Source organism: Trichosurus vulpecula, chromosome 9 (genome assembly GCF_011100635.1).
Source record: "Trichosurus vulpecula isolate mTriVul1 chromosome 9, mTriVul1.pri, whole genome shotgun sequence".
NCBI classification, from domain to species: domain Eukaryota; kingdom Metazoa; phylum Chordata; class Mammalia; order Diprotodontia; family Phalangeridae; genus Trichosurus; species Trichosurus vulpecula.
This window is the reverse complement of record NC_050581.1, coordinates 42,561,036-42,581,294: the sequence shown is the minus strand read 5'-3', so window position 1 is coordinate 42,581,294 and position 20,259 is coordinate 42,561,036. Positions and strand designations below refer to the sequence as shown.

The 20,259-nt window shown below is 41.3% G+C and overlaps 1 protein-coding gene across 1 annotated transcript in view; it reads left to right on the top strand.

Moving 5' to 3' along the window:
* The window catches only part of ABCC1 (ATP binding cassette subfamily C member 1), a 139,959-nt gene extending 119,981 nt beyond the window's left edge, over positions 1–19,978 (top strand). Inside the window, exons 24-31 of the mRNA XM_036739146.1 lie at positions 782–981; positions 3,699–3,825; positions 6,343–6,444; positions 10,109–10,255; positions 10,801–10,959; positions 13,696–13,862; positions 17,407–17,601; positions 18,192–19,978. Of these exons, the coding sequence (XP_036595041.1) occupies positions 782–981; positions 3,699–3,825; positions 6,343–6,444; positions 10,109–10,255; positions 10,801–10,959; positions 13,696–13,862; positions 17,407–17,601; positions 18,192–18,300 (1,206 nt within the window). The 3' untranslated portion in view covers positions 18,301–19,978. The remainder of the gene's footprint in view (positions 1–781; positions 982–3,698; positions 3,826–6,342; positions 6,445–10,108; positions 10,256–10,800; positions 10,960–13,695; positions 13,863–17,406; positions 17,602–18,191) is intronic.
* The last annotated feature ends 281 nt before the right edge of the window (positions 19,979–20,259 follow it).

Genomic DNA, 20,259 nt, shown 5'->3' with positions numbered 1-20,259 from the left:
GAGTTTGTGTCGTGTTACACTTAAAACATTAGGATGGCCCCACTCAAGAGTGTTGGGGGCTGCTGGTTTGACACCTCTGCCTATGACAAGCAGAATTCTCCAGGGCCTTACTATGAGGATCAGATGAAAACATCCCAGAAAATGCATTATCTAAAAGCAAGGCGTAACAAGGTTTTTCATTTCCTTTACCATAGGATGTTATAGAATTCCCCAGCTCTAAGTAGGAGGGAGATTGTGTACTGGGGAGTAAAGTAACAGGCAGTGATTTGACTGATTAGGGCCCTAAAACAAAGGCTGCTAGTCACTATTAGCTCAGAATTTGGGGCAAAACAGACCAGATAATCCTTTTGTACGTACATACGCATACACACAGAGCAATAGCTGTACTTATTTCAGCAAAACCTTCAAACTTTCAGAATCGCTGGGAAAGAGTTTCTATTGTATGCACTTTATGTTGAGATATAAAAAAGTCCAATTGCCTGAAGTTATTGGAGACCTTAAAGACCCTGTAAAGCACTGGATTTATGTTAAGAGTCAAATTCAATCTCAAATCCAGAAGTAAATGGTTAAGGCTCTAGTGTGATGTCTGCTCACTCCTAGGCTTTCCTTGACATTCTTGGGGTTTGCTTGGCCCTATAAACTTTCAAGAGGTTAGTTGAATTGAGTACATTATAAGCATTTGGCTTAATGAAACCTTAGTGGCCGCCCTCAATTTTCAGGGGAAGAATTTGAACATATTCACTTATAAAGAATAACTCTGCTTATTGATGTTCTCCCCCAGAGGTTTTACGTGGCCTCCTCACGCCAGCTGAAGCGCCTGGAGTCAGTCAGCCGGTCCCCAGTGTACTCACACTTTAATGAAACTCTCCTGGGTGTCAGCGTCATCCGTGCTTTTGAAGAACAACAACGTTTCATCCATCAGAGTGACTTGAAGGTGGATGAGAATCAGAAAGCTTATTACCCCAGCATCGTGGCCAACAGGTGGGCTTGTACTCTCTGCCCTCCAGCATTTTTCTTTCCAAAGAGACCTTGTCTTCTATTGGAATCATTGGGAGACAATGTACCAAGGTTTCTGGGAACCCTTAGCAAGATAACAAAATCCCATTTATTTTGTTAAGACTTTGGACAACCAACATAGCCATGAAGTAAGCAAAGAAGGCATCCAAATGGCACACGTAAAACCATCCCTAGGTGCTTAACCCGGACATTATTTCAGTATTTCCTGTTGATGGACTAGAGATGGCTTCATGCTTTCCTCTCAAGTAAACTGTACAGGATTTATGCCATCCAGAAACTTTTTATCTCTCCCAGACATTTATGTATAAAATATGTTGATAATTTAGAAGCTGGAAGATACCAATGGCAGTCATTAAGAAGGGAAGAGACATATCCCTACAGAAAAGGAGACATAGATGTTTTTCTTTTTTCTTTTCTGTTGTTAAATAAATATATTATTTATTTTAAATATTTTTTCCAATTACGTGTAAACTTTTTTTAGTATTAGTTTTTTTTTAAATTTTGAGTTCCAAATTCTCTCCTTCCTTCCTCTCTCCCATCATTGAGAAGGTGTGCAATTTGTTATAGGTTATTTATGTACTTATTTTTGAAGATTTTTTTCAGCTAAGAAATTTTTTAAATGAATCTTTCTCTTCTAATCTCTCCCCTCATTGAACAAACTTTTTTAAAAGACAAAAAAAGTTCCTCAACCCATATCTCCATAATCTAGCAAAATAAATTCCCACATTAGGCACATCCAAAAATGTGTATCGCTTTGTGAATTTTCAGTTTATTACCTCTCTGTCTGGAGGTGAGTCATATTTCATCTTCATGCTTTTAGACTTGTGGCTTATCATTACTTTGATGATACAGGAATTTGGGAGCATAACAAGTAGGAGATTTAATGCAGGGACAAACAGCCTCAGTAGCCCCTGAGGGCGTCACTATATTAAGAAACACCATAACAATTGATGTTCATAATAACACCTCTTGAGTCATCAAGAGAAGGGGAAATTATCTACTGGTTATTTCACTAAAAAACCAGGAAGATATGATGCATTTTAATTAGTTTTATTGTCATCTCATTTTTTTAATGACAGTCCTTTATCAGTGTGCCACCCTTATATGATAACAAAGCAAAAGCAACTGGAAAGTGACTTCACCTGACAACATGCAGCATTCCTCACCCATAGGCCCCTACCTCTCCACCGATAGGACATGTGTTTCATTGTGTCTTCTGGAACTAAGGTTGATCATTGCATGTAATCTGATATTTGTGATATGTTTATGTGATAATTGTGATATGTTTTAGAAAAGTATCCATCCCAGAGATTTGTCATTAGCAAGGGACAGAGCAGATCACAGAAGATTAAATGGATGGCTTTGATTATATGAAAAGAAAAAATTTTTGCACTAAAAAGCTAGTGCACTTAAAATTAGAAGGGAAGTGGGTAATGGGAAAAAAATCTTTGCAAGAAGTTTTTATTTGTAAAGGTGTCTAATCTGCTTTATATGTATGCAGGTATATTGTATGTACATATATGTGTTATGCATATATGGAACTTATTAAAATTTATGATATTAAGAGTGATTCACCAACAAATACTCGAAGGCTGTATACAAGGAATATTTTCAAAGAAAAAAATCCAGGCTATCAACAATCAATTGAAAAAGTGTTCCAAATCACTAATAATTAGTGAAATACAAATTAAAGCAACTCTGCAGTTCTGGGTCATACCCATTAGATTGGCAAATATATCAAAAGAGGAAAATGATGAACATTGGAGGATTAATTAAATAATTAATTCAGTGCTGGAGGAACTGTGAATTGGTCCAGGCATTCTGGAAAGTAATTTGGAACTATGCTCAAAAAGTCACTAAGCTGTGCATACCCTTTGATCCAGCAGTACCACTGCTAGGCTTACATCTCCAAAAGATCAAAGAAAGAGGAAAAGGGACCCCATATGTACCAAAATATTTGTAGCAGTTCTTTTTATAGAGACAAAAAACTGGAAACTAAGGGGGTAGGTGCCCACCTGTTAGGGAATGCCTAAACAAATTATAGATTATAAATGTAGTAGAATATTATTGTTCTGTAAGAAATAACAAGATGGACAGGGTCAGAGGAAGCGGATAAGATCTTTATGAACTGTAAAGAATAAAAGTGAGCAGAACTAGGAGAACAATTGATAACAATGATAATATTATTTAAAAAAACAACTTTGAAAGATTTTAGGACTCTGATAAATGTAATAAGAAACCATGATTCCAGGAGATGAAGCCTCCTATTCACACCTGACAGAAATGGACTTTTAAAAGTACAGAAGAAGACATATATTTTTATATATGGCCAATGTGGGAATTTATTTTGATAGACTGTACATATTTGTTAGGCATATAAAACTTTTTTTTAATTGTTCAAAAAGTGGGAGAAAAAATAATAAATGCTTTTTAAAAATTATCACTTTTAGGGAACAAGCTTTTGTTATATGGAAAAATTCACCTCATTTCCTGATGATACTGGATAAATCAAAAGTTCCTTTTGTCTTAGTTATTTCTTCATATTCTTTCCTCTCTTGTTCCTAAGCCAGCCTGTCTCAGACCAAGAGATTGAAAGAGTCTTTCAGGAATAAATGATGTTTGTTGCTTTGGTGGATCTTGGAGCACAAGGCTGACTTGTGTGTATGTGTATATCTCTGCAGGTGGCTGGCCGTCCGACTGGAGTGTGTGGGAAACTGCATAGTTCTCTTTGCAGCCTTGTTTTCTGTCATCTCCCGGCACAGCCTCAGCCCTGGCTTGGTGGGCCTCTCAGTCTCTTACTCTTTGCAGGTAAGAGGAAGAAAATCTTCTGATATTCAAAATTATTTTTGAAGAGGGCAGGAGGTGGAAGGGGATAAGATAAGATTGTAAGGTCTTGCATCCAATTGTGAGTCCATTATGATCTAGGAAGAGAAAGGTCTGGGGACGAGTGGTGGGGCAGAATAAGAGGAATTAGATGTCTCTGTAGCTTTGGTCTTCTGGGGCACCTAGGTGACACAATGGATAGGGTGCCAGGCCTAGAGTTAGAAAGACATCTTCCTGAGTTCAAATGTGATCTCAGACACTGACTAGCTGGGTGATCCTAGGCAAGTCACTTAACTCTGCCTCAGTTTCCTTATCTATAAAATGAGAAGGAAATGGTGAACTGCTCCAGTATCTTTGCCAAGAAAACCAAAAATGGGGTCACAAAGAGTCGACCCGACCGAAAAATGACTGAATAGCGTCACCACCACCAACAAAAGCTTTTGTCAAGGAGATGAACTTGTTTTCTTTGATCCTTTAATGAGGAAAGGCCTTGCTTTGCCTTTGATGTTGGTTCCCAGAAGCACAGGAGATGTTTTGGAAATGTGGAAATTACCTAAAATCCCAGAAGGCTAGAATCAGAACTGAAAGGGGATTTTGAGATACTTTAATCTCAAGCAAGGTGAACGTCCAGGAGAGCTGACAGGCGGGCCTCTTTCATAAATAGCCTGAACCCCTTGTCTTATGTTTATTTGGCATTGTTCTGGAATTCATGGGTGCCTTTTGCCCAGGACTGCTTTTGGATTGGGGCTTTGCTGCTGTTTCCGACATAGGAGAGGCTGTTTGGCATTGGTCCATTCACCCAGCCATACACGCTGACTTAAATCCCTGCTGCTTTCTGCCTTTTGTTTTTTACTCCATGATCATTTCCAGTGGACTTTCCCTTCCCTCCTCTCCCTGCCCAAACTAGAACCCTCCTTTAGAAACAGAGAAAAACAATTGAGCAAAACTGACTGACACAAACTACTGAGTCTTGGCAGTTTATGCAACACTCCACCCCCATGAAGAGTGGTCATTGCAGTTAAGAGGAGCTCAGCACCTGTTTGTTAGCAAGGTTCCTGGGTGTCATTTCCCTCCTTGCCACAGCATCTCTTATCTGCAGCTGAAACTCCCTGCATCCTATTTGCCGTCTTTTCCCTATGAGCTCACAGGGAAGTGAAAAGGCTGGAGGCGGTATTTACATTCATTCACACCTTGATCAGATTACCTGATTCAGTAAGGCTGGGAGGCGTAAGTGTCCTGGGAGATTGCTATGTGAGTTCCACTCCAAATTATCCCAGATGTCCCAATTCTGTGGTTTACATAAGCAGAGGTATGTGGCAACCTCTGACTTCTGATCCAGCCCCTTTATTTTACAAGTGAGGAAAGTGAGGTCCAGAGGAGCAAAGACTTCCAGACAATGAGTGGCAAGCAGTGCTCAGATTAGAACCTGGGTCTCTCCTCTCTCTTTGTCTAATACTTTCCTTGCTTCTCCATATACTGTGAATAATGTTTGATGGGCTGTAGGGGTAGAATTCCTTTTAAGGTAATACAGTGGCACGGTCTGCCCCTCAAAGGGAGGGAGGATTTAAAACCAGGATTGCTTAGCCTCATCAGAATCAGAATTCAGTTGTCAGGTTTGAATGGGACAGTAGAAAGGTCACTTGGACTTGGAGTCAGGAGACTGGGATTCCAGGGCTAATTCTGTCTCTAACCCTGTATGTGATCTTAAGGTCTCCTGCCTTAGCATTCCTATTCAATGGGGGTAGTGCTACCTACCCTGCCTATCCCACAGAATTCTGATAGAAGTAAAACAGGGTACTGCAGGGCTTCTTCACCTGCGGTCCGTAAATGTTTTTAAAAAATATTTTGGCAACTCTTTCATTATAATTGGTTTTTAAAAATTCTTTATACTTTATTTTCTGCATTTAAAAACAGCATTCTGGGCAGAGAAGTCCATAGACTTCACCAGAATGCCAAAGGGGTCCATGACACAAAAAACTCTTAAGGAATATTTTCTTTCTCATGGTTCGTTCCAGTGGTTATAATTCTTCTTTCCAAATTGACTGTTGTGTAAATAAGTTTAATGAGCAGGTATATGTAGAACCTGTATCGGATTACATGCCGTCGTGGGGGGCAAGGGAGGGGGAGAAAATTTGGAACTCAAAAACTTGTGGAATTGAGTGTTGTAAACTAAAAATCAAAAATTTAAAAAATAAATATAAAGCATAATACAGATGCAGAGGGTTATTATTGAGGTTTTTCAAATACGCCTGAATTTGAGAATTCTTTGTCATTTTCCTGTCACTGTCTCCGCACTCATGTCTCATGCTAGTAGAGTATCCCAGAGGGTTTGGCAAGACACTGAAGATAGAGGTGCCATGGTCTCATGTTTTAAAAGGTTGCCATGGACTATATTTTGGGGGGATTTTTCAGAACTTCTTTTCTTAGAGATTTTTGGGGTTGGGAGTGTTTGTGGGCAGGGTGGATGAGGACCTTTCGCTGAGATGAATTCTGCTTTTGTAGGTCACCACGTATTTAAACTGGCTGGTACGAATGTCCTCGGAGATGGAAACAAACATCGTTGCTGTGGAGAGACTCAAAGAATATTCCGAAACAGAGAAGGAGGTAAAATGTTTTTGCCTTTGGGGAAGGTGCTTGACCTTCACCTTGAATCATCTTGCCCAAGGGCATTGGGAATCTGTTCTGTTACTAATTGTATGCCTTCACTTAAACCCTGAGACACCAAGAAAGTGCCAAACAAACAAGGACCCAGGTTATCGACTGAATCAGAAGGACCACATTCCACCCAGAAACCCAACAGTCTTGCTCTTTAATTTTCTGAAGTGGCTAAAGTTGTCCATCTTCTTGGAACTGAGCAAAATTCTTACTCCTAAGTCAAGGATGGGCTCTTCCAACAGAATAGCATGAGCATCCTCTAATGGAAGTATGGAGTATTGCACCTGGAGTTTCTCTGACCTTCCTTGTTACTGGCGTATTGTCCATGTTTTAGGACTCTGAGATTCGAAATGTTGAATTGCCTCTTGGAAAACTTTCTTCCTGACTTCATTTTCATGAAACATTCAGTGTGTGAAACAGCCCTACACAGGCTACCTAAGAAGATTTTGAGATGACTTCCTGCATGTGGTAGCTTTCTGTGGATGGTGAGCCCATCTAGGTGTCTGGCTTCTTTCCCCGTTCTTTATACCCTGCCTTCTTTCCTCCTAGAGGGCAGCTGAAGAGGATGCAGTGTTGATATCAGCCCTTGCCGACAGCACCAGACAGTCTCTTTTTTTGAGGCCCTCTCTGAGGAGTCTCACTGGATATCAGTGAAGCATTTTCATGTTTGTGGGCATGTGATGAACATGAAGAACATTTGTGCATCATGCCTACCTCAGTGAGACATATGTTATAAGACTGCTTCTTCTATTAAAATTAGTCTAATTATTACCCACAGTTCCTCCAGGCAAGCCTTAATAGGAGGCACGCTCTCTACCATCCTAGTCGCCTTCTTGTCCTGGTTTCCAGCTTATCAATTCCTTCAGTTCTCTGGTACCCAGAACTAAAATTAAATGTTCTAGGTGTGGCCGGATCAGTACAGAGTTTGCCTAGTCCCGAGCATTATGAATTATAGCCCAAGATTGTATTAGTAGTTTTTTTTTTACTGCCGTATCAGTCTAGACTGTTGACCCATGTTGAGCTTTGGATTCTACCAAAAATCCCTCCCTGCCCCCCTGCCTTTTCGGATTGACTGTCGCCTAGCTGTACCTCTACCATCTCGTACTTGATGAATTTGATTTTGGGAAACCAAATATAAGACCTTGGACAAGTCACTGGACTCTCTCAGCCCCAGTTTCCTCATCTGTAAAATGAGAGGGTTGGATTAGACACCCAATAAGATCTCTTCCAGCTTTAAATCTGTAAATCTTTGGTAAGCCAGTCAAGAAGTAATATAGAAGGAGGTTTAGGAAGCACAAAGAAGTACAAGTTAAATGTCTTTCTAAATGACTTCGTTGTCATCGGCCACCATTTAGCCACACTCTGGTATGGTAACTACAGGCAGCTAGGTGGTATAGTGGGCAGTTGTGCTGGACTTGGAGTCATGAAGACCTGAGTTCAACTCCAGCCTCAGACCCTTAGTAGCTGTGTGACCCTGGGCAAGTCATTTAACCTCTGTTTGCTTTAATCCACTGGAGAAGGAAAAGGCAAACCACTCCAGTATCTTTGCCAAGAAAACCCCTTGGACAATATTGGTGTGCTGTGGTCCACGGAGTCACGGAGAATTAGACGCAATTGAACAACTGAATGACCACAAAGGCCTGAGAGACTCTCTCTTGTGAGAAAAATCTCCTACTTACTTTTAATTGAGATATTGTTCTAATACCCAATTATTTGGTTTTCCAGCTCATAGCACGTTTGTTGTTGTTAGTCATTTTAGTCCTATCTCTTCTTGACCTCATTTGGGGTTTCCTTGGCAAAGATAACTGGAGTGGTTGGCCTTTTCTGGCTCATTTTGCAGTTGAGGAAACTGAGGCATCGAGGTTAAGTGACTTGCCCAGGGTCACATAGCTAGTAAGTATCCAAGGCCAGATTTGAACTCAGAAAGATGAATCTCTGTTGTGCCAACCTAGCACATTAAAAACATTTTAAAAGTAGGCATGAAAATAACAGGAAGAAGTATAAGCATACTTTTTTACTGTTCCCCTTAAGAGAAACAAGGACTTAAAAAGCACAGAAGCCTGGGGGGAGGGGGCTTTTAGTAAAAGAATTAAACAATCCTATACCTCTCAAGAGTCCCTGAAGAGATCACTGTATTCTGTTTCAACAAAATTTAAGCACAATTGATGTTCAGAGTTATTAATTACCCTGAGTCATCCAGAATGGTTAAATTAAGTGTTCTTTATGTGGCTTAAATAAGAAAGATCTCCAAGAAGTAAAAAGAAAAACAAACTTAAGGGTCTAAATGGCAATATTTTATTGCCTAGAAAATCCAGTTACAAGGTCTTTGGATATATGAGATGTTAGTTGTAGCACCAAGTTGAGTTGCCCCAATTTGTTCTTTTCTTAAGACTCAGAAGTTTCCTGGGCTGCATTCATCTTAGCAGCAGCAACGAGCTGCACTTTCCCTTGTTCATTGTAGCTCAGCAAAGATTAATTGAGTGCCTAGTGTGGCCAAGGCAGAGTAAAAGCATAAATTTGCCCCCCTTAGCTCTATTAATGAGCCACACTCGTAGGGAGGCTTCTTTCAGCATTGGAGCACAAAGGTCTTTTGTGTGCCCTTCCTATTAGTCTCAAACTGCTAAGAGAAGTAACCCCGCCCCCCCCCCCAAAACCCAACATTTTAGAGTCATATGGTACAACGATAACTGTATTGAACTGGGAGTCACATGATCTGAATTCAGATACTGGCTCTCTCACTTACTACTTACATGACTGAGGACAAGTTACTCAACCTCTCTGGGATCTAGTTTCCTCCTCCATAAAAAGAGGGTATTATGATCTCTGAGGTCTCTTCTCCTTCCAGGTCTTATGATCTGATGCTATGATTGCATCTCTAAAAGCTCTTCCAGCTCTGAGTTTCTCTAAGTTTATGTCAACAGAAGCTCTATTTGTGGCATCTTCCAGGGTAGAGGTGTCCAACTCGCTTCCCAAAGAGTTGGGAAATGTCTAACAAAACACATAAAAAATGGACTACAATGTAGGTGATATTAATTTGTAGTTTTCTAAGTCAATATGTGACCTGCAGAAATCTGATGCCCCTGCCCTAGAAAGTAGTGTCACTCCATGGGACAGTGGATGGGGAAGGAAGCAAGATGAATGGAACCCACTAACCCACTGATTGGAAGGTTTCTCTGGTAGAGATGGAAATATGGAACTTTTGGGAGGCTTTGGAGTCCTTGACTGCTGCCTTTAGTCAGAAGTCTCTCGGAAGTTCATGGTATTCAGGCCTGGGAAAGGGAGTGTGGCTCACCTTCCTCATGGATACCCAAGGAATCTCTAGCTTCCTTTAGGTTTCACCTCAAACATCACCTCTTATACAAGGCCTTTCCTGATGCTTCCAAATTGTTAGTGCTCCTCCTTCAACCACTTAATTACTTTGTATTTAGCTTATATACCTTTTGTATATACCTATTTGTATATTATGTCCCTCCTTGAGGGAAGAGACTGTTTCTCTTTTGTCATTGTCCCCTTCGTACCTAGCAGAATTTCAGGAACAAAGTCAACACTTAACAAATGCTTGCTGAATTGAATTGATCTCCCCCCTGATCATCTTTCCTGGCTATGATTTCAGGCTCCATGGTCTATTGAAGAAACGGCCCCTCCCAGCAACTGGCCACAGCAGGGCCGAGTGGAATTCCGAGACTTCAGTTTACGTTATCGGGAAGACTTAGACTTAGTCCTGAAACGTATCAATATTACCATTGAAGGAGGAGAGAAGGTAGGTACCTTCCCTCCACCTGGACCTTGAGCTTTCTCTTCCTGACCTGCATGAGTTGTTTCTCCAGCTTTTAAGCTGCCTCTTCAACACAACATAGATGTGGGTGAGATCCTAAAAATGTCGGCTAAAAGGCCCCTGTAGCCAGGCAGATGGAACGAGCTAAAGTCACTATTCTCTCAGCTTCCCATTGATTGAGTGGCCTTCTTTGCCATACTTGTGGAAACCAGAGTGGCTCAGCTTTGGCCTAGGAAGATGTAGATAGTACCGTTGTCATTCTAGGCAATGTTTTACAAAAGCAGATTCCAAGATGACCTCTTGTTCCTTAGCCATTTCTGGAAGAAGAGAATGCATGCCTTGAAGCTGTCTCTGGGAAGCTTTGAGAGGGGAAGGGGACACTGTTGTTGTGGGTATAGCACTAGGTTGATGACTGAAATGGCTGTCAGTGAATACATTTGGAACAGGACTAGAGGAGGGATTGGAGTCATTCTTGTAGGGTCCCCAGGGAGCGCAACATTCAGGCATCTCCATATGGTCTTATCCAACAGGTTGGGATTGTAGGTCGGACTGGAGCAGGCAAGTCATCACTCACCCTGGGTTTATTTCGTATCAACGAGTCTGCAGAAGGAGAGATCGTCATTGATGGTGTCAATATTGCCAAGATTGGGCTGCATCACCTTAGGTTCAAGATCACCATTATCCCTCAGGTACAAGGCTGGGAGAGGGAAGAAGGCAACTTTTGAATAGCTTATGTTGCTGAAGGGTTGACTTTTAAAATCACTGGTTTTTTTATTTTAATATCTCGGATGAATTTGATCATACAGAGTTGGAAGTGAAATCTTAGAGGTCATCTAATTATACCTTCCTACCCATTATAAGAATTCCTTCTGTAGCATCCCCATCAAGTTTTCAGACTGTGATCTCAATTGATTTTTTATTGTTGACATGTATTTATATGAAGTTTTTCTCAGATAAATATGATCTTTGCATGTTTTGTATGATTTACTAGGAATGGGGTCTTTTATCATCAAGTCTCCACACTCTATTTCATATAAGTTGAAATAGCACTTTCTAAATTGATGTTTGCGTATAAACTGTCATTTTAAGATTTTAAATATAATTTCATTTCTAGAAATTAAACTTCATTTAAAACCCATTATGCTCTGAGAGAGGGAAATAGGGAGAGATAGAATGGGGTGGATTATCTCACATAGAGGTGGCAAGAGGAAGCAGTTCTGTGGGAGGAGGGGAGAGGGCAGGTGAGGGGGGAATGAGTGAACCTTGCTCTCATCAGATTTGGCCTGAGGAGGGAATACCATGCATACTCAATTGGGTATATTACCCCACAGGAAAGAAGAGGGAGGAAGATAAAAAAAAAATAAAAGGGGGGGAGATGATGGAGGGGAGGGCAGATGGGGGTGGAGGTAATCAAAAACAAACACTTTGGAAAGGGGACAGGGTCAAGGGAGAAAATTCAATAAAGGGGGGTGGGTTGGGAAGGAGCAAAATATAGTTAGTCTTTCACAACATGAGTATTGTGGAAGGGTTATATATAATGATACACAAGTGGCCTAGGTTGAATTGCTTGACTTCTTAGGGAGGGTGGGTGGGAAGGGAAGAGGGGAGAGAATTTGGAACTCAAAGTTTTAAAAATAGATGTTCAAAAACAAAAAAAAAAGTTTTTGCATGCAACAAGAAAATAAGATACACAGGCAATGGGGTGTAGAAATTTATCTTGCCCTACAAGAAAGGAAGGGACAAGGGGATGAGAGGGGAGAGGGGTTATAGAGGGGAGGGCTGACTGGGGAACAGGGCAACTAGAATATATGCCATCTTGGAGTGGGGGGGAGGGTAGAAATGGAGAGAAAATTTGTAATTCAAACTATTGTGAAAATCAATGCTAAAAACTAAATATGTTAAATAAATAAATTTAAATTAAAATAAAAAAAAGATACACTAAAAATAAAAATAAAAAAATTAAAAATAAAAAAAAACCTCATTATGCCACAGTAGTTTCCATTGGCCAAAGCTAGCATAGTCTGTCTTGATTAAGACGGTTTGTCTGGAATTGGAGGAGGTTATGTAGGAGAGTAGTGGGAAACAAGTTCCAGGTCAAATGGAAGAGGGCCTTAAAGCCAGACTTATATGGATTTATTTATTCCTACAGGAACTACAATCCTGTTTGAGGTATTAGGAGCTTCCTCTGTCTAGGGAAGGTTTTTTTTTTTAAAGGAGCTGGTTGAGAAACTGTTATCATTGGCTAGATGATCCTAGGCCCCAGCCAGGTCTGGATTCAGAAATAGTTGCCAGGTTTGGGCTCAAAATAAGTTCCTAAATTTGCTGTTTATCATTAGCATCCTAGGTTAACCTCCTGCAGACACAAGGGTATATGGGAGCTCAACTGTAGCTAATGATGTGTAAGAAAGAAAGAAAGAAATTATCTGATGCCTGGGATATCTTTTGGGTAGGAAGTCAAAGGGTACCTTTAAGCTGATCAGGGGTAAGAGGAATGGTAAATGGTGGGGATAGATGGCATTTTCAGGCCAGACATCCTCTAGCAGGAACCATAAAGGAAATTTATTTGCTCTTTGGCTTCCTGTTGGAATGTTTGCCATTGGAGAGCAGTGAGAAGAGCTCTGGGCTTGGAACCGTAGGACCTGGGTTTCAGTTGTAACTCTCTCACTTGCTTTCTGTGAGACCCTGGCACACTATTTATGTGAGCAGCAGCACACGTTTGTAAATTCCTGTATGGGTTACAAAACTTGTTTCTTGCTTCTGGGCCCTCAGCTTCTTCATTTCTAAAATGGGGTAATAGTACTTGCTCTCCCTACCTCCCCAGATTGTTGTGAGGAAAGCATTTTGTAAACTGTGAAGTGCTTGATAGATGGGAGCTGTTATTACTCTCCATGGCACTATCCCTAAATACCATAAATGGGCTGGCTCAGATGTGGAATGTGAATATGTGCAGTTTTTTGTGGCCTACATCACTCCTTCCTTATACTTCCAACTCAGCCTTTGGAAACCCTGGAGCTCTTAGTGCTAGGATGGTAAAGAACAGCCTCTGATCTGTTCTTTCCCTATATAACCTCTTCATTTGGAAGCTAAAACAAGGGATTATTGGATGTGCATCATTCTGGATTTCCCAAGAGTTAGGGCTATTTTTACATACATGGTAAAGAGCACAAAAAGTTTATCTTGTTCTCTAGGCCCTTGGGTTCAAATCCCACCTCTGACATTTACTACCTGGGTGACTCTGGGAAGTTATTTAACCATTCTGTGCCTCAGTTTCCTTACATGGAAAATTAGATCTGTCTTTGAAAAGGGAATGAAGCCTATCTTTTAGCTAATGATAAAGGGAATTACTTCACTGGGCCTAAAGGTCAGCTCCTCTAATATCTTCTCTGCCTTGAGTCACAGTACATTCCGAACTTTCTTCTGAATAGGATCCAGTCTTGTTTTCCGGCTCCCTGCGCATGAACTTGGATCCATTTGACCAGTACTCAGATGAGGAAATCTGGACGTCTTTGGAACTGGCTCACTTGAAGAACTTCGTGTCAGCTCTTCCTGATAAACTGAATCATGAGTGTGCAGAAGGAGGGGAGAATCTGAGGTAGGGTCAGAGGGCTTACTCCTCCCTGTTAAAAAAACATGTACACACACACACACACACACACACACACACACCCCAAAACCCCAACAAACAAACAACCCAAAACCACATTTTAAAATTATAAATTTCAAACACTGTTAACAATAACAAAAGATAAGCATACAAAATAAAGAGTAAAATCATATATAAAACACTTACTATTTAACAAAGTAGAACCAAATAAATTAGCCATTTAAAAAGCTTGTTTGGGTAGGGGATGGACAAGCTTGTATAAGGAGGGTCTTCCTCACTTTTGAGTGCTGATGTCCTCTGGCTTGGATTAGATTAATGACCAGAGCAGTTTAACTGTCTTGAGGTTGAATCCTGGTATAGGTTTTGGGGGATGGTTGTGTTAGGGATCATTGCAGGAAGACTTATATTAATCAAACGAAATGTGGAGCTCAGATCCTAGCTGGGGATTCAGATTGTCCTCAGAGACATTGTTTTTTGCAGATCCCAACTCTTCCATAGGTAAAGAGATTATGATGGCTCAGGATGGAAGCAGTGGACTCCTCCTCTCCTTCCTACCTGCCCTAGCATGTATACCGTCACTACCACTCTTGCTCTTGTGTTTCAGGATTGGGACAAAATGGTGGCTGTGCTCTGGAACCCAGAATGCCTGGCCCTGGTGTTCTTCCACTTAGACAAAAAAATTAAGCTCTGACTCTGGGCCAAGAGTCCCCTACCAACTTCAGTTCTTAACGAGAGTTTTTTTTTTTTATCATATTAATGACTTTTTTTACACCAACCATTCCCTGATTTACTGCCCTTTCTCCCCCTTCATTGATCCGGTCTTGTACCAAAGAAAAATATTTCAGCAGAGTCTGACAACATAGGCAACCTTCTGGACTTGTGGTTTTCTACCTCTTCTGAGAAGAGGAAAGTGTGTTTTACCCTCTGCTCTGCAGGGTCAATATTGGTCATTCTAGCACAGAACATCATAGAGCAGCTTGACACCAAGGGGATCCTTCCTCTCCCTCCCCCACCCCCAAAAGAAGGGTGGAATGCTTTATAGAGCTGCTAATAAAACCACAGGTAGCCAGATAATTCCAGTTCTCTAAGTTTGCTAGACAAAGCAAACTCCTGTTTGTTCAGATAAGGACCAGCCCAGAGGCACTGTGAGTAAATGGGAAATTTTGATTCTAATCTTGGCTCTTTAAACTAATTACTTCTCACAGCCTCATTTAACTTCTCCAGGCTTACTTCACTTTTCCTCTCTGTTAAATGGGGATTGAAAGCCCAAGTAGTACACCACCACTAGGCATCCATTCCAGAGGGGTCAAAAGTATTTATGGCAATACTTTTTTGTGATGTCAAAGGACTGCAGTGCCTGTCAGTTGGGGAATGGTTGGACATGTTATGGTATATGAACACAATAGATTATTAGCATTGTGCTGTAAGAAACAGCGAAGAATTCAGAGACTTGAGAAGACTTATGAACCAATGCAGGATAAAGTAAGCTGAATCAGAACAATTAATTTAGTAAAGTAGAGGATTAACAGTACTGGGAGAACATTTATGAGTATTGACAGTGAACCGTGGCTGCCTCTTCTCAGCAGAGATGTACTGTGTATATACTCTAAGTGCAGAAGGAAGCATTCTCAGGCTTGGCCAGCAAGGTTGTTGATTTATGTCCTAGACAAGGATTCTGTTGGCATGGGGGTAGGGAAACAGGGAGAAAATAAAAAGCATCAGTAAAACATTTAAATTCAGCCGTTATTAGGATTGCACAAGTGTAGCCTGGGTGAGGAGGCCATCCCTCTTTTTAATTGTTACTGGCCTATTTTCCTATTCAGTCATCCTGGATTCTCAGGTGGTCGAAGGATATATTCTGTATTTCTACATTAATTACTAAAATTGAAACATCTTTCTCATTAATTATACAATTAGTGATAAGCACCCACCTCAATCTATTAAATAGTATTTATCAAATAAACAAGACCTCCTTTCCTGTATTTACTCACTCACGTGTATGTGTGTGTGTACGTATCAAACCTAATCTCCTAGGCTTAAATAGACATCAATTATTGTCTGTACTAGGGGCAGCTAGGTGACACGGTTGATAGAGTGCTGGGCCTCAAGTCAGGAAGACCCCTCTTCCTGAGTTCAAATCTGACCCCAGACACTTACTACCTGTGTGACCCTGGGCAAGTCACTTAAGCCTGTTTGCCTGTTTCCTCATCTGTAAAATGAACTAGTGAAGGAAATGGTAAACCACTTCAGTATCTCTGCCAAGAAAACCCCACATGGCCTCACAAAGAGTCAGAAACAACAGAACAACAACACTGACTATACTATTTATTTATTAGCTGTGCAATGAACAAAAAGTTACCCTTAATCATCTCTATTGCTGACTTTTCCTCAGTTCTGGAAACAGTCCCGCCGTTCAGCTCTCTTAAGGGAATAGCTCGTCCCAGGTCTCTAGAGAATTCTCTTTTTAATGCTTCCTTGTAAGATAAGAGTTAAAAGAATTTTCAAGGTGAAGTTCTTTTCATTCTCTATCTCTCTGTCTCTCAGTCTCTCTCTAAACAAGACAGGTTATACTTCCAAATTGTCAGTTGAATTTCCAGTCTCTGAAGATTCTGTTTTCTCTTAGAAACACAGAGTAACGTACCAGAACTGATCAATTCAGGTTTGAGATTGGAGTGAACCTGAGACACCCAGTAGTATAATCTAACCAGTTAGCAAAAGGAGGTTATCATTGTAGGGGAAAGGACCTTCAGAGTAGGGAAAAGACAGTCATTGAGGAGACAGTCCATTAAACATAGTTTTCCTGGTTTGGTTATCTGATGTTGGTCATGCTGCAGGTTTGGGCCTCAAAGCGTAGATGAATTAGCTCTCCGTGGCTTTTTATACTCAGGCCACTAGGAAGGTTTGTCAGTAGCCTGAGCATGAGTCCCCTGAGCCAACTAAGCCTTGAGGACTGTTTCAGTGCCTTCTAAGGAAAAGCATTTGCCCATCCCATATGTTTGGGGACTCTGGTAGACACTCCTACTACTATATATACAGATAATAAATATTATATTATTAATTTGTAGTAAAAGTATCTCTCTTTTCTGTAGGAAAGGATATTGAAGCTGATATTACATTACATTAAAGTGTGCCTGGCACGTAAGTGCTGAATAAATGTTTATTGGTTTATTAAAATGGAACATGTTTTTAAAATCTCATTGAAAGTGAGCTGAGCATAAGGAAATAGCATGGGTTCATTCACCAACAAGGTTCTCTTTCTCTGGAATAAGTGAGAAAAAAGTTCTTTTTTTTCTCTGTCTGCATCAAGGTCTGTATTGGCTAGTGCGTGTATGTCAGGTTGTTATTTTCTAATCTCTCTCTCTCCCTGTCCCCCTCTCCCTCTCCCCCTCTTTCTCTCCCTCCCCCCTCCCTCTTCCTCCTCCTCCCCCTCTCCCTGTCCTTCTCTCCCCTCCTTTCCTCTTCTTCACCCCTTTATTTCCTCCCTCCCCTCTCTTTCTCTCTTCTCTTCTTTCTCCTTCCCTGTGGGGTATAGCGTTGGGCAGCGCCAGCTTGTGTGCTTGGCACGGGCTTTGCTGAGGAAAACCAAGATCTTGGTGCTGGACGAGGCTACTGCCGCCGTAGACCTGGAAACAGACAACCTCATTCAGTCTACAATCCGAACACAGTTTGATGATTGCACCGTCCTCACCATAGCTCACCGGCTCAATACAATCCTGGACTACACAAGGTAAAGCCTGCCTTTTTCTCTGGGTACCTAAAGGGCCAGCAGCAGCTAATGAATTCTTTTGAAAGTTGGTCTTCAGGAGTTAGTGACTATATCCAATAGACTGCCTCGGATCTTTCCAAAATCTGAAGTCCAAATTTTCTGGCTTTCCTGGGAAGTTTCTTTGCTTCTCTGTCCTCACCTATGTCACTGATATAACTTCCTTCTTATAGTCTTTCTCCTCAGGAAGGTCATTGGCTTTTTCACTTGGAGAAGCAGGTAGCACTGTGACTAGACCTTGGGCCTGGAATCAGGAAGACCAGGATCCAAATCTAGCCTGAGACACTTACTCTGTGACCCTGAGCAAGTCATTTAACCTCTGATTGCCTCAGTTTCCCTGACTGTAAAATGGGGATCATAAGGCACCTACCTCTCAGGGTTGTGAGAGGATGTTTGTAAAAGAGCTTAGCCCAGTGTCTGGCACATGGTCGGTACTGTACACATGTGCATTCCTTTCCTTCTCTCCTTTACTTTGAGATAACACCGTCATGAAGCAACTCCATGAGTCTGATTCTCCCTCTCTGACTTTTATGTTTTTTTTTCCCCCACCCCAGGGTGATTGTCCTGGACAAAGGAGAAATGGTGGAGTGTGGTTCACCTTCCGTCCTCCTGCAGAAGAAAGGCATTTTCTACAACATGGCTAAAGATGCAGGCTTGGTGTGAGGGCTGAGGTTTCCTCCTCCAGGCATAACTGAACTGCTGATGTGCATTAGACACAGAGAAGATCCAGCAAGCCTCCTGTAACTCCTTTTCTTCTGCTCCGCAAACCAAAAACAGCAGCAGCCACCTCACTCTGTCTCTACCCGTCACCCTCTCGGATTCTGTGGTGAACGAGGGACAGATGCTACATCTACCTTCTTGCCCCCCTCCCTTCAGATGCACACACGTCCTCACATCCATAAATTCTTCCCGCCTGGTCCCCAGCCTCTAGTGTTCCCCCATACACCTCTCTGCATACGTGTGCTCCATGGAGTACAACTTTCCACATGGTTGCTACTCTTTTCAGAGGACCTCTTCTGAACGTTGGTCTTCAGGAGAAGTTTATTGCACATAGTTAGCTAGCTAATGACCAAATCCGATAGACTGCCTCAGATATTTTCAAGATCTCAAGTCCTAAGTTTCTGACTTTTCCAAGAAGCTTCCTTGCTTCCATATCCTCACTTAGGTTGTTGATTTAATTCCCCCCTTGCTGTGTCTCCACCGTGCTAGATTGTTCTGATTTGCAGTTTTTTGGTGAGGATTTTAATTACTGTACTTGATTATACTGTACTTACCATGTTGTAGTGCCGTACAGAATGGCTGACAGTTTCCAGGGAAGTGAGAGGGTTTTTCTTTCTTAACCTTCTCTGTCCCTAGGACTCACTTCACTGTCTATACTCTCATGCATTTATACTTCAGAGATTGCACTCATGGGACACCTCCTGAAGTGTACTGGTATTGAGAGGACTTCTTCCAGAAGCTAGAGGCAGCCAAATTGACCCTGCCACCTCACTGTGCATCCAAGAAACGTGGTAGAAGTTGTTGATTTTTCACGGCTAGAAGGGCAAGGGTGCAAAAATAACCAGAGCTCTGAGGGTTTTTATTGTTGGCTTTTCTGCCTTGGGGAACTCATTGAGTCCTCTATCCTTTTTTCATTTCCCTACCTCCTTTTCTCCATCTCCAAAATGGTTATAACACTCTAGGTATCTACATCACTGAAATGTGTGAGGACAAATTTATGGTTATGAAATGCTCAGAGAGAAGAGGATTGTGGATGTCCCAAATATTTTCAGTTCTTAAGAATAAGGACCCAGTTGATTATTACAAGCATTGTTTTAAATTCTGAATTCCTGACCCCAGAAATCTAGGATCCTATTGATGGAGGTGGGGATGGAAATCCTGACTTTCAGTCTCAGATTCTTATCCACACCCACCCACAATTAACAACCACCTCAGACTTGTACCCTTTGGCTAAGAAATATTTGACAGTGCTCAACTCCCAACAGGTGACTGAGCTGATTGTACATTTGGCTATCCTGTGTGTTCCTGGGAAGAAATGGAGAAAACATGGTTCCTCAGTGTATATTGTCTCAGAAGGAGATTACAATGGTATCCAAAAGCAAAGAGAGCTTCCTTCCACTTACTCAGAGATGCAGACTTTGAATTATGTTGCTGATCCCCAAACCAGAGAAGTGTCTTCTCTGAGATGGGAAAAAATATTTATTTTTTTGTAAATTATATAATTCCTTAAAGTTGGATAAACCAAGTTTTTCTTGGGTATCTTTTTGTAACGAATACACTGGAAACATGAACATTTGCAAATAATTTGCAGTAAAAAAAATTCTTTTTTTTTGTTTTGAAATGGTTGTCCCCACTTCTTAAAAGCTCCAGCTATAATACCGTACACATCTTTAAGTCATGTTAAGGTGTTAATGCACCTTGTATTGGTTCACATGAGCAGGGACTGTCAAGAATAGGATACTGGGAGGAAGCAGGGAATGGGCAAAGTAATTGAGGATGAGAAGAAGGCAGCAGGTGGACAGGTGGAAAGGACACAAAATGATGGGTTAGTAAACTTGGCGCCATTGTACCCAGGCTGCTGAGGGTCTGTCCTTTGGGTTGTAAAGCTTTGATTTGAAAATG